The sequence below is a fragment of the Mirounga angustirostris genome, unplaced genomic scaffold (genome assembly GCF_029215605.1).
Source record: "Mirounga angustirostris isolate CCGP_5_RB_7025 unplaced genomic scaffold, mMirAng1.0.hap1 SCAF_5, whole genome shotgun sequence".
Classification (NCBI taxonomy): Eukaryota; Metazoa; Chordata; class Mammalia; order Carnivora; family Phocidae; genus Mirounga; species Mirounga angustirostris.
The window spans coordinates 178,370,748-178,387,698 of record NW_026991713.1 but is presented as its reverse complement, the minus strand read 5'-3'; the positions used below and the strand labels follow the sequence as shown (position 1 = coordinate 178,387,698).

The 16,951-nt window shown below is 62.0% G+C and overlaps 1 protein-coding gene across 1 annotated transcript in view; it reads right to left on the bottom strand.

Annotated features, from left to right (window-relative positions):
* The window catches only part of TTYH3 (tweety family member 3), a 30,858-nt gene extending 23,894 nt beyond the window's left edge, over nucleotides 1-6,964 (bottom strand). The window contains exon 1 of the mRNA XM_064593392.1: nucleotides 6,614-6,964. Within this exon, the coding sequence (XP_064449462.1) occupies nucleotides 6,614-6,736 (123 nt within the window). The 5' untranslated portion in view covers nucleotides 6,737-6,964. The remainder of the gene's footprint in view (nucleotides 1-6,613) is intronic.
* Between the last annotated feature and the right edge of the window lie 9,987 nt (nucleotides 6,965-16,951).

Genomic DNA, 16,951 nt, shown 5'->3' with positions numbered 1-16,951 from the left:
AGAAAAGTCCTCCGCTCCTCCCCAGGCTTGTCTGTAAGCACCTCTCCACTGGCCACCCCTGGAGACCCAGGCCACAGGCCGCACAAACAGCCCGGAGCCACCAGACGGGCCCTGTCCCAGGACATACATCCACCAGGGAGATACGGCTCAGGGGGTGCAGCCTGACCCCAGACTCGGGGGCCAGGGCTGGACCACACAGCAGAACTTCCGTACGAGCCCTCACGATAGTCAGGAACCCAGCGGAGTGCACGGGGCCAGAGCAGACAGAACTGGGCGGGGGGCACCGTGGGCCAGGACCCTCCTCAGAGGAAGAAGGCAGCGGCCACTCGGGCTGTGCACAGGCCGGCCTTACCCCACGCCCTCGGCCAGTACGGGTCAGGCCCGACCGCTGCGGATGCTGTGGGACAAAACAGAGCCCCTGTGGTCGACACCTATCCCTCATAGCTCACCTGCCTCTTCTGTGGGGACCCCGGCCTCAGCCAGCTTCCTCTGGGGAGTGGAAGGGGCCTGCCAACTGAGGCCCGAGGCGGGGCCCCCACGTGCGGGTTTGTGCGTGTGCACGAGCCCATCTGGGCACCTAACAACCCAAGCCTTGGGCAGGGGGGCAGTGGAAAGGGAGTCTCACGAGGGGCCCCACACAGCCGCCCTCCCACAACCCACCCGCCACCTGCAGACCCTGGCGCAGCCTGGGCCCTCTACCTGGTCCTGCTCCTGGGGGCACACCCCATACCCAGGCGCCTTCTCTGCAGCCCTCCTCCTGCCCCTGGTATTGGCCTGGAGGCCTGGCCTTGACTGAGGCCCACCGAAGTCCTCACGGCCCCATCCAGAGCATGAAGCAGACTCGCTGCCTCGGCAGATGTGCGCCATGGACCCCCCAGGAGCCCTGCTAGGCAGATGGCAGACCCGATCGGGGGCCATGTGCCTTCCCATCTCTGGCAGGGACCCCAGGGCAGGCCCCGGCATTCATGGGCCCCTCCTTAGGACCTGAGCTCGGGGCACCCTCTGGACGGTGGCCCCCACCAGTGACAGTGTGAGTGGCTCCCGCTCTGGACAACCAGGCCCAGCGTGGCCCATCAGAGCCCCACCACATCGAGCTGCGGGGCCTGTCTGTGGGTCTGAGTCCTCACCCTCCCCAGACCACGAGGAGCTCCGCAGAGCCATGCGAGGGCCATGTGCGTGTCCTGGCCCAGCGCAGGGCTAAGGGCAGGCACTCCTGGGGCTCTGCCACACCCAGCACCAGCCCAGTCACATGCCCCAATCCCGGGGGGGGTGTCACATGGGGGCACTTCCCATATCTGTGACCCAGTACCTGGGTTGCAGATTCGGTTCCTCTTCCCCAGTCAAAGACTCAGCAGAGCTGCCTGGGGGAGGGGGCCCGGTCCTGACACCCGCTGCGCTCCCCAGAACCAGCCCCCACTGGGGGACCCAGGAAGTCTCTGCACAGGGGCTGTGTCCATGGAAAGGGGGGGTGACAGGCTGGACCAGGAGCCACCAAGCCAGCGGCCTGGACTCTGCTCCTACAGCGGCCACGACGCCCACCCCGAGGGCCACTGTGTGGCCGCCCAGAGAAATGCTGGGAAAAAGAACAGCAGGGGCCCCTCTGGCAGCGCAACTGTGGCCCGGGCTAAGAGCCACAGCGCAGCCTGCCCAAAGCCTGCCCGAGAGCCCCTGGCCGGGGCCAAGCAGCTCGTGTCCCTTCCTGCACGTCCCTGCACAGAGCAGTGCAGCGCTGGGGACATGGCTCCTCACCACATCCCCAGACCCCTGAAAACCAGGCATAAGGATGGGGCCCGATGATGCTGACCCCACACCAATGCCAAGTTTCCCATGACCTCTCCCACCCACACCGCCACCAAGGTGTAGACCTGGTTACAGAGGTAACCAGAGGCCATGCCCCCCCAACCCCCCCAAAGGAAACAGTCAATCTGTTCCACAGGGGCTACCCTGTCCCCCCACCCCTGCATCCCCAACGTCCAGCTCCTCAGCTCTGTCCATGCACGGGGTACTCCCGAAGCTTCCGCCCACTCCTCAGTGAGCTCCGTCCCATTTGGTGTGTTTCTGTCACTTGCAGCCTCAGCATCCTGTTACCATGGGACGCTGGCCAAGCATCAAGAACCAAGGGCCAACAATAGGGTCCAAAAGGCAGTGACAATAAGGATGCACGGTGTGAATGTAGTTTTAAGTGACAGCCACCCCACAAGATTCTGCATGGACAGAATCCAGCCAGAGGGGCTTTTTGGTTTTTTTTCATGCTTTTTCCTATTTTCCAAATGTCCCATGAGTGTTTATTATTTTTGCAAATGGGAAGACAGGCAACACACACTTTTCTGAACCTCCGGATCAGTGAGGAGGGTGAGGACAGGGCCAGCCCACCCACAGGGCACGGCCGCTATGCCACCACCAGCCTGCAGTCCGGTACGCGGCTGACCTTGCTTGAGTCTATGGTCGTAGCTAGGAGACCACTGGCCCCCGATGGTCATAGGACCCAGAGCTCAAAATGCCCTCTAAGCAGCCACCAGATCTGGGTTCACACACCTCCGGGCACAGAGTGCTCACTACCTCCCAAGGCAGGACATTCAGACTCCCTTATTTGGGGCTGAGGCTCAGGCTTCTCTCTGCCTCAGGGCCTTTGCATGTGCTCTTCCTGGTGCCAGGAACTGTCTTCCCCAAGGTCTTTGCGTGGCTACTTCAGTCTTATCTTTAGGGTCTCAACGGAAACATCCCAGTACTCAAGAGTTCCAACGGGAAACAGGCCCCATACGCTGAGCAAACCTGAGGCAAATGCTACCATCTGACCTGGAAAGTGAGCCAGTGTGCCCACTTAATGCCAGGCTCCAAGCATGTCCCAGCCCTCTGGACGTTCACAGCCTAGCTGACACCCTCCATGGCAGGCCAGGTAGCACCTCCTCCAAGAAGCCTTCCCTGACCACTGAGCTCCTAAAAGCCCTGTCCTGATGCCTCCAGCACCTCAGAGCTTCCAGCCCACCCCCACCAACCCCGAATTGGCAGAGAGAACAAGCAAGGATAAGAGAGGCCAAGGGCAAAGGGAGTGAAGTTGACATCTGTTCAGGACACAGGGGTGTGGAGACGCTTGGGACGGGGAGTCACGAGGGCTGGTGGGGACTGATGGGGCAGACACCCTAAGGGAAGCCCAGAGAGATGGCTGGTCGCACCCAAGGTCACACAAATAGGAAGCAACAGAGCTGGTGCCCAGGCCTCCACTCTTCAGCCTGAAGAGGCGGCTCCGGGACCCCTGCCCGAAGCCAGGACAGGCCCTACCATCACCACAGAGCAGGCTGGCCTCAGGCCACATCAGGCCCCCAGACATGGGGCCCAGCCGGCTCCGCTCAGCCGTGACGGCCACTAGGGAGTCTCCTCCTTCCTCTGGGCCTGCAATCCTCCTCACTGCCCCCCCAGAAGTGAGAGTCCCCACCCACTGAGCCACCCCTGGTGCGGGGAGCTCTGGGCCCAGCCCCAGGGGAACCAGATCAGCAGCCCCTCCTGCCAGGCAGATGGGGGGTGGGGTAACACAGAGCAAACTCCAGAAGCTTCTCTGCCTCCCTCCAGTATCTGCCCACCCACAGATCCCATCAGCCCCCACACAAACCACAGTGGCACCCTCCCTGTAATCTAGCCATTCAGCAAACATCACGGGCCCCCAAAAGATGGATGCAAAGGCCATGGGGCCCCTCCTCTCCAGGACGGAAGCCTTGGGAACGTGGGAAGCTGAGACCCTCAGCCCCAAGAGAAATGCCATCCTTGCTCCTGCAGAGGCTCCAAAGCCCCCAGTGGAGGACCAGCCAGGGCTCTGGGAGCCCTCAGAATCGCCCTGCGTGGGCTCCTAGTCCCTGCAGGGGGCCGGCAGAGGGGGACCCCAGAGGCCCCACCCTCCCACGACTGACTCTGGCTCCTACCATCTACTCATTATGTGATTCTGAGCCAATCCCCTCTCTAAACTTCAGCTTGCTAATCTGTACATTGGAGACAATCATCCTCATCTCCCAGGCTTGTGTGAGAAAAGGCTGGTGAGAGACAGCCCCACACAGTGTCCCAAAACAGCCTAGCTCATGGGGTTTTCCAGTGGATTTTACCAGGGCTCCCAGCAGTGGATGGTGGGGGCAGGAAATAGCAAAGGCTGGTCTCCTCATGCCACACCCATCTCCTCTTCCCTGGACCGAGGCCCCACTTGTCCCCTGGGTAGTCCAGAAGGCAGAAGCCCTCCTCCCCAGCTGGACCCAGCCCACATGGGGGGTGGGGGACTGCCAGATCCTGTAGCCCAGGTGGGGGCCGGCATAACAGGCTCCCAGGCCAAGAGGGGGTGCCTGGGTCAGGAGGATGAGGGCTCCACCACCCACCAGCAGGAAATGGGATGGGAACAGCTGCCCCCCATCCACGGCGAGGAATACTCCACCAGGGGAGGCAGGAAGGGGCTGCAGGCCATGGCCCGCACTGACCCACTGCCCAGCCATGCAGGAAAGGAGCTCTGTCTGTTGCAACCAAAAATAGAGCAGGGGCACAGAGCCCTTGCACCCCCCACTGCGACCCTACAAAAGTGTGCCAGCCCAGATTTCGGGATGTGACAATAAAGGATCAGAGAGCTCAAGTGCTCACCCAAAAGCACCAGCACGGGAGGGCAGGGGCAGGATGTATGTCCAGGCCTGGCTCATTCTACAGCCCCCAGCCAGGAGCGGAGGTGGCGGGGGAAGGAGACAGGCTGGTTTCCACGCCGTGAATTATTCAGTGGCTAATTCTGCTCGGCAGAGAGGAGGCAGGAGAGTGAGTCAGAGCCCTCCCACAGCGGAGGAGGGAACAGTGCTCACAGAAGCTGGGGGCAGACACCAGGGACCTCTCAGGGGCACAGGGCCCTGCAGGGGGTCAGGCTGAGCCGGTGGGGGGGGGGCAGCCACCATTCTGGAGGCTTCCACAGGCTGTAGGCATCGGCCCCTCACTCACTCCCACAACGTGTCCCAGGAGCCCCAGAGGGCAGGAGGGGCAAGCAGCTGGTCCAACCGAGGTTGGCAGCATGGCAGGTGCAGCCCGCAGGCCAGCAGGCCAGCTCTGTGCAGATCCCAGACACCCCAGGTGGCCCTAGGGGCAGCCCCAGAGCCTCCCAACTGATAACTGGCAGAGAACTTCCTAAAGTAAAGCACGGCCCCTGGCCTGTGGATACCAGGGGATGGACGTGACAGAGCCATGACATATGGAAGACCCTGGGGAGCACAGAAGGGTGCTGTTCCCACACTGGTCAGCACCCCAAGGCTGGGCTTCTAGAACGTGGGCGTCGAGTTTTATAAAAATCTTGCTGTCTCTGGGAATGCCTGGGCCAATCCCTGGCCCCCTTCTAGTCTGCTTGGAAACAGATCAGCAGGGCTGGGGGAGCAGGCCCCAGGTGAGCACTGAGGCTGGGAGTGGTGGGTGCCCATGGTGCCCTCACTCTCTGCTTCCGGTTCTCATCCTCTAGATTAAAGGGCGACCAGGGAAGACAGAGTTCTACATAGGCGAGGTGTGATCATGTCCACGGAATCCTGGATTCCCAGGCCATCTTGACAAGCAAGGCCGTTCCTTTCCACCCGGGGCTCTGCAATGAACACTGGAGAGAAAGAACCCCAGGGGTGTTCCGGGTGACCAGGCATCCCAGTCATGGGGCTTCTGGAATCCGGATCCCCAGGCAGGAAGGAAATGCCCACAGCCTGGTCCCCTGGCCCTGCACTCAAATGACAGTGGCTCAGTGAGGGGGGTGGTGCTTGGGCTTGGCATGACCCCAGGCCTTGGGTTCTACTGGGAGAGCCTGGCCTGTTGGGGAGAAGGCTGCAAAGGCTCCCACTGCCCCCCACTCTGCCCAGGCTCAGCCCCTTTCCAGCCTCCCCGACAGAGGCCCACCTCGGGTTCCTGTGGCCGGGCCTCCCTTCCTCAGGGGCTCCTGGCAGGCCAGGTGTCACCTCATCACACATTGCACTGTGTGCGTCCCCACAGCCTGGCCATCCAGCAGGGGGTCACTGCCGGCCAGAGAGGGCTGGCATCTGCCCAGCTCACTCACCCACCAAAATCTTGGCAGGGCATGGGATTCCCCAGCTTGCGGGGAGGGGAAGAGGGCGAGGAATCCCCTCCCGGCTGCACCCAGTGCTCTCAGGTATCAGCTTGGTCTCAGAGCCCGGGGCTCCTCTGGGCTGGGGGCTGTGCAGGGCCCCAGGTCAGGGCTGCCCCAGGTGCTGGGCAGGGGCCTGGGCTGGAGCTGACAGCTGGCAGAGGGGGCTCCATGGAGGGAAGCGAGGAGGCTGCACATGACCCCAGAAAGGAGGGCCTAAGTGACACCAGAGGAGGAGGCTAGAATCTGCAGGAGGGCCGTGGACCCTCGATGCAGGATGGGGGTCTTTAGACGCTCACGGAGGGGAGCCCCAGGACGCAGGAGGAGACCCTGGAGAAGAAAGGGAGCTGTGACTCACAAGAAGGCAGAGGCTGTGACCCTCCAGGAGGACGGGGGCGACGGCGACCCTCGGGGAGGGGGACCCCCGAGACCCTCGATTAGGGAGGGGGGTTTCGGGAGTCTTCAGACCTTCGAAAGGAGGGGCTGCGACCCAGGGCCCTGACCCCCGACCCGGGGGGGCCGCGTCACCTGCTGGTAGTCGGTGTCCTCGGGCCGGAACTGGCTGCTGGTGGTCTCCCAGCGCAGATCGAAGTGGGGTAGCCGGTGCAGGAGGTTCACCCACCAGGGCGCCGCGTAGCTGACCCCGGCCATGGCGGGCTGGCCGCCTCGGGCGCGTGCCGCCGCGGGGCTCCCTCGCTGGCCAGGGGGCGAGGGGTTCAGGGGTCCGCCAACCCCCGCCTGGCTGCCCGCATTGCCCGCGCGCTCCTGGACCCGGCCCGGCCCGGCTCGGCCCGGCTCGGCTGCACTCGGCTCCGCTCGGCCGCCCGCGCCCGCCGCCTCTTTGTTCGCCGCCGCCGCCGCCGCCGCCGCCGCCTCCTCGCTCCCCCGCCCGCCGCCCGCCGCCCCGCCCTCGCGCCGCCATTGGCCCGCCGACCGCCGGCCCCGCCCCGCCGCCCGCCCCGCCCCCCGCCGCCATTGGCCCGCCGACCGCCGGCCCTGCCCCTCTGTCCGCCGGCCCGCCTCCGTCTGGCCCCGCCCCCCGCCCGCCCGCCCGCCGGCCCCGCCCCCGGTCCCGCCATTGGCTCGCTGGACGAGGCTCCGCCCACCAGGGGGCCCCTTCCCGCGGCCGAGGGGCGCCCGGCGGGGAAGGCGGGGTGGAAGTGGGGCCGCCGTCTCTCCGCCCGCAGGTGGGGGCGGGGGCTGCAAGCCTGGCAGCACGTCCACTCGCCTGGCCGTGCTTCCCCGGGCGCTCGCTCGTTGGCTCGACCATTGCACGTTCCTTGAGCTTCTGTGGGGCTCGGCCTGGAGGGGCTGGGCCGGCCTCCCCAGCACGCAGCCTGTGTAGCCCGCAAGCCTGTCTGTCAAATAACGACGGTCTGGACTCACAGCCGGACTTGGTCATCGATGGCTGTGTGATCTTGAACAAGTTACATACGCTCTCTGTTCATCAGTGCCCCTGTCCGTGAGAGGGAAGTACAATGAGTGTAAGTGCTCAGGACATCAAAGCGTGACCCAGTAGAGCGTGTGAGGGGGTGGACGCGTAGATCCAGTCCCTGCCTGGCCACCCCTTTGGGGAAGGTGGCGTCTTCTGTCAAGACCCAAGAGAAACGCAGTGCTCTGTCCTGGCCGCCTTGAGCCTGGGAGTCAAGGCAACGGCCTGGGACGGCCCAGCGTGGACTTCGGAGCCACATAGCTGCACTTCCTAATAGGCATCATGCTTATTGAAGTCGAGCTGGGAGCCGCAAGAACAGAGGAGGCTGGAAATGCTCTAAGTACTTGGCCCCAGCTCGCCCCTCTCTCTGCACCCCAGGGCAGTAGGTTCGTATCCTCTTGGCTCTGGCTAGTCACCACCCTGCGGAATTATTTCTGGGCCTCTTGCATTCGGAGAAACAGGTCCCTCCCTACACCTGGGACTTTGCCACCTGCTTTGGTCTGGCTCAGCCTGCTCTGTGGGCGGACAGGCCCCTTCTGGCAGGCTGGGCCGGGCTTTTGCAGACACCGGGCAGTGGCTTCCCAAAAGGCCTGTCCCTCTGCTCACCTGATTGCCCTGACTTGTCTGTTTTCTTGTAATAAAGCTGGGTGGCCTCACTCAGCCTCCGGCAAAGGCCCGTGGGCATAGGAGAGGCGTTTGCAAAACTGTGGTTTCTACCCTCGGGATTATTTAGATACCACCGCGTTGGGGAATAACGGCCTGGCAGGAAGAGCGAGGTCATATTCTCCATCCCTAAACTGCATAGTTTCTGATTATTAGCAGCGGGTCACACAGCCACAGACCCCCTGCTTCACCCCGACTCCCATGCCCCCAACACCAGTGTGGCAGGCCTACCAGGGTGCCCCTGGAGAGGCATGGGATCTATGAGCTCTTTTCCGTGTTTCTAGAAGCCTCCAAATATTGTGCATTTTCCACTGATAAGGCCAGAAATCCTGACCCAAACATAGGAAATGATAACTCAGCTGTACTGAGTTGGCTTGTGTGCCCCCCCCCAAAAAAAGATATGTCCCTGTCCTAACTCCTGGTGCCTGGGGACCGTTGCAAATGTGATCAAGTTTTGAGGTCATACCAGATTAAGGAGGGCCCCAATGCAATGGTGGTGTCTTCATAAGAAGAGGGAATTTGGACACGTCGGCTAGGAGATAGAGACACAGGGGGAGACATCGTATGAAGACAGGGGCAGAGATGGGGTTCCTGCAGCCCGGCACCCAGAAGGGCAAAGGGAAAGAGAGAATACTGGGTGGGGGGGAAGGGCACAGGAAGGCCTGTCCCCACCCCACCCTCCGTTGGCCTGGTGACACTGGCTCGAGTGACGGTGGTATTTCCTGCCTGTCCTAGGTGACTGTGGCCAGACCCTGGCCTCACTCTACAGATGGAGAAACTGAGGCCCAGGGCCCACCCTTGCTCTGGAGGCATGAGAATCACCACCCAACCAGGGAACAAAGATTCAGCCTTGTGCTGTTGGCCATAAACGGAATGACCTGAAGGAGGGCTCTAGCGGGCCTAGAGGTCAGAGAGGACTCAGTCTGCTACTCGGGGCACTGACCAGGGTGCCAAGGGACATACTTTGAGTGACTCAGCAGTGACTCAGGAGAAGGCAGCGGATGAGGAAACAGCTAGTCGTCCCCCAGCTAGGAAAACAGCTGGGGCATCCCAGGGGGGTGATAAGCCGCTGGGGCATCCCATCCCCTCTACCATGGGGACCTGGGGCCGGGAGCCCCAAAGGCCTCAGCACGGCCGGTCCTGAAGGCGAGAAAGATAGCTGGCAGTCCCCAGCTGAGCAGCCCTGAGCCAGGGGCCCCTGGAGCGTCTACACCCACCGTGTCCTCCGGCCCCTGGCCAGGTGCCCTCATCACAGAGGGGGGAAAGGGGGGGAGGGAGGGGTTTCAAGGCTCAGAAATGAAGACACTTACTCCTCATCCACACAGTCAGGTGGGAAACAGATGAGCCTCAGTGTCCTGTATTTGAAACTGGATTAACACCCGTCGCATGTCCTGCGGAGGTGACGTGGGGGAGGCCGTGTCTGGAGACCGTGGCAGGAGCCGGCCTCCCGGGCGCGCTCCATGAGTGGGCACCATTCTGGGGCTCCCATGACTTCACCTCCAAGCCCTGAATCTCTTCTTTCCCCTGTTCCTAAGTTAACTTTCCCACACGCCCGTCTCCGATCCTCTGTGAGCCTTCACCTTCTCGGGGCTGAAACGGGCAGAGTCAGGCGTAGCTCAGGGGCCGGTGAGAAGCGAGTAAAGCGACCTCACATAGCAGCACTGTTCTCGACAGCCGAGAGGCAGAAACCACCCACGTGTCCATCCGCGGGTGGACAGATGGGGTGCAGCCTCCCAGCGGGGTATTCTACCCAGCCACGGAAGGAATGAAGCACAGACTCACTCTACAACGTGGATGAACCTCGAAAACGTGACACCGAGGGACAGAAGCCAGACCCCAAAGGGCCACGTCTCGTGTGATTCCATTTCTAAGAAACGTCCAGAGTGAGCAAAGCCATAGAAACCGAAAGTGGATGAGTAGTTTGCCAGGGGCTGGGGTGGCGGGGGTGGGAGGAACGGGGAGTGACTGATTCACGGGTGTTGGGGTTTCTGCTCGGGGTGATGGGGATATTTTGGGAAGAGAGGTGGTGGTTGCACAACATTGTGAATGTACCGAATGCCACTGAACTTCTCACTTAAAAACGGCCAGAATCCTTATGTAGAACCTACCGCACACACACACAACACGATTGCAACCCTCCCGCCCCTCCTTCCCTTCCTTCCTTCCGGTGAAGTCGAGTTTGTGAGTGAAGGACAGAGACCGAGAAAGCTGCTTGGAAGCATCTGGTAGAAGCATCTGGAAGGGAGTGGGAGGGCAGGCCAGGCCAGGAACTCCCCAGGCTCCGTGTCCCAGGCCAGGAAGGTGGCTGGGTTGAGGCTCCTGAATGGCTGTCCCAAGACCTGTGGGCGCCAGGAGAAAGGCCAGGCAGGGCCGGGTCCCCAGATGCTGGGGCGGAAGCCAGAACAATGGCGTCCCCCGCGTTTGGACCCCTTCCCAAGAGGTTCACGTTTTCCATGGAGATAGCACTCATGAGAACTGGCAGGGAGAAGAGAAAGCCAGCGGCCGGGTTTCCCTGGCGCCTGCTGTGATGTGGCTGGGTGACGCTCCACTGCATGGCCAGCCCCACGCCCACTCCCCGCAGACACCTGGCTCCTGGGTCCTGGCCCACGGGAAAGCCTCGGGAGCACTGCTTTCAAGGTGGCCCGGTGGAGAGATGCCAGCGTGGTCCCCGAGGGGTCCACAGAGCGAGCCGAACACAGACCCAGGCAGAGTGAGGAGGTGAGCGCCCCTCGCTTGTCTAGAACCACCTCCCCAGCAGGCTTGCCCATCCAGTGAGCCCCTGGAACCAATACATCAGCAGGCATGGCCTCTGGCAGCCAGGGATCCCGGCCCACGTCCCAGCCTACAAGCCTCGTCTTGCTCAGGGCCTCCTTACTCCGTGCCCAGCGCGCAGCACTGACAGGGCTGGTCTCCCGGCCCCAGGCTGATATGAGAGAAGACTGGCACCCAGATGGAAAGCAATCATGGCGACACCCTCCCCCCAGGGTGGGGCGATTTCCCCACAGCCCCTCAGCCCAGCCCAGCAGCGAGGTCTCACTGCGATGAGCAATGTGCCAAGAATCACGGGAGGGACCTGGGGCTCATCTCGGGCTTGGTCCACCAACCACGAGCCCTTTGGAAACCGGCGTCACCTTCGGGGGCTTTATGCTCGCTAAGCCCTGCGTTCCCGTTTTACAGCTGGGAAGACGGAGGTTGCAAACCGCAGCCCTGGCTCATCAACAAAGCGGGAAGCTGCGTTCCCTGGCTCTTCTCGTGCAAGGAGCGAGACTACGTACAGGACATAGCACAGCCCTCCACACGAACACGCCGGGCCGGAGCCAGACGGCCCAGCTTTGCAGCCCACGAGGGAACCGTCATCACTCCCGCATGTTACGCACAAGGAAACCAAAGCCCAGAACATGAAGCCGCTCGCCCCGAGTCCCGAGCCAGGAACCTGGAGACAGCGTTACCCTCGTGGCAGGCACCACGGGGCCACTGGGTCGTGAACAACTTGTCCTCGTCCAAGTTGAGGTCCGGACTTTGCCTTCGGCTTCAGGGAGATCCATGTCATGTCTGGTGGCCGTGTCTTTGTTTCGGGCGGGGACTCGCCACATCAGAAAGACGGGCCCTGTGATTTAGGATGGGGGCTTTGGGTCACACAGCGTCAACAGACCTGGTAAGCCGTGTGGGCAATCAATCGATCGATCCATCCATCCATCATGCCTACGTAACGGAACCCACACACAAACTGTGGATGCTGGGGCTGGGGTGGGCTCCCTGGGCCGGCCACACTCCGTGCCTTTGGTCACACATCAGTGCCAGAGGGTCACAAACCCGAGGGCAACGGGAACCTCGCCTGTGGACCCCTCCCAGACGGCCATCTTGCGGCGCTTCCTTTGGCTGATTTTCATCCTTTGCTGTAATGAACTGTAACGGTGAGTCCGTGAGTCATTCTAGGGAGTTCTCGAATCTCCGTGTGGTTTGGGGAGCTCTCCAAACTTGTGACAGGTGAGGTGAGAAACAGTGCCCTCAGACTCCTGGCTGAGTCCCCTGTCACACTCAGGTCCCGCTCACCCCCGCACGAGAGGGATGACCACCACCCCCGTGTCAGGAGGAGGAAAGAGGGCTCAGGGAACCAGTTATAGGTACAAGACGGAAACCCCTGTCTCCTGACATTTCTGGTCTAACTCTGTCTGCCGTGCAACCCTCCAAGTCACGGATTTTGGAAAGGCCAGCGGGTGACTGACTTACGGCTGCAGAACGAGCCGCTCCAGAACTCGGTGGTTTAAAACAACCTCGGCCCTGTTTGTTCACGGCTCCGGGGGCCAGCCGCTTGGGGTCAGCTGGGTGGCTCTCGGGCTGCTGTTGCCCCGAGTCCCCTGCAGTCACCGGGCAGCTCCGCTGGTGCTGGAATGTCTCAGATGGCCTCGTTCGGGGCTGGAGGTTGGTGCTGACTCGGTGGGCCGCACGGCTCCAGCCACAGCTACGGTGGGCTTCCTCCCTGGTGTCTCGGGGAGGCTGGGGAAGGCAAGCCCTGAAACACACGCACTTGTATGCTCCTGTCCCATTTAAGAATGCTCCGTTGGCCAGAGCCAGTCACGGCCAAGCCCAGAGACGATGGGCAGGATGGAACGAGGCGTGGACACAGGGCCGTGGCCATGTCCGTCTTGACTGCTCGGGCTTCCAAAAGGGGGACAGATTGCGTCAAGTCCTGGTGCTCTCAAGGGATGGGCTGTGGTCGGCCAGGACATGCCCTTCCTCCCTGGCGGGGGCAGAGGACAAACTGCACGTGAGCCGCTGGGACAAGTGGCTGTTTGAGGCTGCAGCACCTGCGGTCTCCTCCCGGCAGCTCAGGAACCTCGTTTCCGTCTCCAGGAGCCACGGGAAGGGGACTCTGGCTTCAAGCTGGTGACAAAGGCTGGCCAGGCCGCTCTTGGGAGGAGGGACTGCCAATCACACCGTCCCGTGCTCGGGGAGAGAAGACGCCTTTCTGGGACCTTCGGAAGCAGGCCAGCAGCGAGGGGAGGGATCGGGGCCTCTCGCCTGGGGCCATGGGAGAGCTGGGCTCTCCCTTCCCAGTCCCGAGCCCTGCTAGCTCCTCCCAGGCTTGGGCTGTCTGGTGACACTGTTCCCCTTCCAAGAGCTGAGACCCTTTGGCTGGGCAGCCTTCCAAGCCTCGGTCCCCCCTTCTGCAACAGGAGGCCCATCTTGCTTCCCTGCCTGGGTGGGAGCCAGGATTGCCCTGGAAAGGGGATGTTCACAGCTGAAACCCAGCTTCCTCCCCTCGCTGTGAGCTGTTCCCCCACGTGATGCGCCCAAGTGTCCCCGGGGGGCCTGTCACTCACCCCACAGCCACTACAGCTCGGCCTCCCTCACTGGGTGGAGGCCAGCCCCTGCCTCCCCACGTGGGGGCCCTGGGTGCCCAGACTCCACGCGGGCTCAGACAGACCTCGCTCCCTCACACACGGCCTCCCCGGTCAGGGTGGGGCCCAGGGAGTCGGGCTGAGCCTGCGACCCCCTCCCCAGGGTGGGCTGCCTCTTCTGGGAGGCCCCGGAGACCTCCTGCTCCCCTTGGCTCCAGAGGGAAATGTCAGCCCAACCAGGGCCGGCAGAGGACCCGCCTCCTCCGGGCCACCGGAACGTGGGGCCCACGGGGCTGTGCTCCTCACCTGAGCCTGTCCTCACCAGTCCCGTCTGCATGAGGGGCGCAGATCGTGCCATTCCCCGGCCATCTCTCCCGGAGGGGCAGGGAGGCAGGGGTCAGGACAGGAACAAGGCGGAGCCTTCCGGAGCCAAGGCCACGATGAAGACGTTACCACGGCCCTTGACGGGTGCACCGTGCATGTTTCTGGAACGGACGTCATCATGCTCTCCGAGAGCTGCTCTGGCTGGCACAGGCCCACTCCAGCCACCTGCTCACCGCCTCCCAGAGATACGGCCCCTGTCGCTCCCTTGTTTACAGACGGGGAAGCTGAGGTTCAGGTCACCCCCGGGTCCCGGCCAGGGTGGTCTGGCTGTAACTCTTGGCCTGGATTCTTGCCGCAGGCCCAGGACCCCTTTCCTCCCCAGATACCCCAGCTGGCTCTACAGCATGGGGTGGGGGGGACGTGGGCAAGCAGGGGGCCCCACTGGGCTCACCTCCCTGCCGGCCCCCACTTTCTACTCTATCAGGGCCCTGGGAACACACCCAAGATCACTGAGGAGGGGATGTGCTGGAAACGAGCTCCCTGCCTGCCGCCCCTGTCCCCAGGGATGCCCCCGCTCTTCTCTCTCCCGCGGGGGTGGCTGGCAGGGGCTGGCTTCATGGGGCTCCGGTGGGCACTGGGTGGGCGGGTGGAGGACAGTATTCACAGGGCTGCTCACCAGCCCCTGAGCCATGTGCGCCCTCCCAGCTGCCGGCAGGTCCTTCACCCTCTGAATTGCAAATCGGAGCCTGCTCCCACGCTTCCCAGGGTGAGGGCCGAACCCCTCAGCAGCACGGGAAATGCCCCCCTGCAGCCTCTACTTCTGCCACCCTGGAGCCCCTCCCATCCCCGGGGTGAGGACTGAAGGCTCCGGAGGTGGGAAGACCCCCACCCACCTGGCCTCGCCCCTCGCTCCCTCCCCTGGACCCCCCCCTGGCTACTGCCCACTTTGCACTCTGTTCACCCCGGGCCTCTCGCGCCTAGACCCTCGACACCCTCGTGGGGAGGACTCAGCCAGAGTTCTGCCCACGCAGGGCCTGGCACCTGGGCAGGTGGATATTTGCTGGGCGCAGGAACTGAGCTCCGCCCAGTTGACAGACGTGCAAACAGATGAACTCTGGTCCTTGAAGGTACACTGTGCCTTCCTCCCTCAGTGCTCGGCGAACCGCAGACTCTGTGAGAACATAGACAAAGGAGGGTCTGAGCCCAGAGAGTTTCCCGGCAGGGCCGTGTGGGCTGGCCCAGGGGACAGGACACTGCTTGTGCAAGGGGGGGTCAGCTGGAGGGGGGAGGGGAGGGCAGGGGTCAGGGCCAGACGAGGGGAGGCGTGCCAAGCGGGGCATGGAGGGAATCCAAGCTGCCACGTGGAACCTCTGTGAGTCTGCTGGGGAGAGAAGGTGTGTGTTTACACTGGTTTTGAACCAAGGACCGCAGGGCAGTGTGGGGAGGACAGACCCAAGGGCCTGACTCTAGAATCATGGCGCCAGGAGGGAGATGAGGAACAGGGAGGAGAGTGCCGGCCATTTTGCTGGATCTATCCTTCCCTTCTTCCTTAGTAACAGAACATCCCATTTTTATTGCATCTATGGCCACCTAGGATAAAGACAACATTTTCCAAGCTCCTCGGCAGCTGAATATGCAAGTAGCTACCGTCTGACGAATGGGATACCAGTGGAAGTGTCCTCAAGTGAGGGGACACCCCCTTTCTCCTTCCTTCCTGCTGGCTGGAGTGTGAGTTATGGCCGGAGCCCAAGCATCCATTTTGGGCCATGAAGCCCTGTGTTTGGGAGTGTGAAGCAACAAGTGTGTGGGTCTTTGAAACTCATGAAGCCACCATATCTTACCTGTACTCTTTCCCTGGCGCCTTTGGAAACTTCTAATGTGTTTGGGTTACTGTTGCTTTGGGTGTTCTCATTCTCCAGCCAGATCTAAACCTAATGAATGTAAGGTTGGGGGACGGGGGAGTGAGAAGAAAGAGCTAAGTCTGCCTTTGAGGTCCTGTTGGGAGGTGATAGAATGCTTCGCTCAGCATGCATTAGGCACCTTCTGTGTTTGCTGAGGGAGTATACAGGTGAATGGTATGCCTGCTATCTTCAGGGAGCTCGTGGGTCAGATAGACCCTGTCTGGGGGGATAGACAGACACTGGAAGAGCTCTGCTGGAGGAAGGAGCTGCTAAGCCCTTTGGGTGTTCACTCTGCACATTTATTGAACACCTGCTGTGTACCAGGTGCTATGTTAGACCTTGGGACCAGCAATGAGCATCACAAACTCAGTGTGGAACTTAGGGAGTCTGATGGGGAATTCAGACAACAATCCAATGATCTCATCACTAAATGACAGAGTAGAACTTGCCAAGTGCTACGACGGGGGAATCCTGTGCCCTGAGTGTGAGTGGTCATGCTGGGGGCCATGGGAGTCCCCGATGGGCTTTGTGACACTCCGCCCCATGGGGAGGGCATCTCCGGGGCTCTCAGAGAGCAAAGCCACTTCCCCAGCAAATCTCCCGCTTGTTCCTGGCTGCCCCGAACCTTGGCTGTGGCTGACGGCAGATGGGGCCTGGCCAAAGCGAGTCTGGGCCCACAGGACAAGGGGGCACGGCCGCGCAGGCGAGGCCAATGTGGTGGTTTGGGCTGTTGTGCACAGGGATGGACACGGAGAGAAGTGGACAGACGTGGGCCATCTTTAGGAGTTTAAGGCGATAGGAGATTTTGTTGACACACTGGGGATGGTGATGGAGAGAGGGAGCGCCATGGATGGGGAGGAGGAGGGGGTCCCTCGGGGTGTGTCTGCACGGGAGGAGAGACTAATGTCATTTACAAGAATTTTTAAATTGGGGTAAAAAATATAACATAGAATTTACCATCTTCACCGTTTTTCGGTGTCGGGGGCATTGGGCACATTCACACTTGGTGCAGCCACGGCCCCGTCCGGCTCCAGGACTTCTGTCCCCACACACTGAGACCCTGTCCCTGCGACACACTGACCCCCCATGCCCGCCCCAGCCTGGGCACCACCGTCTGCTCTGTGTCTGTGGTTTTGAGGACTCCGGGGACCTCGTGTGAGTGGGATTAAGCAACGTTTGTCCTTCTGCGACTGCCTTGTTCCAG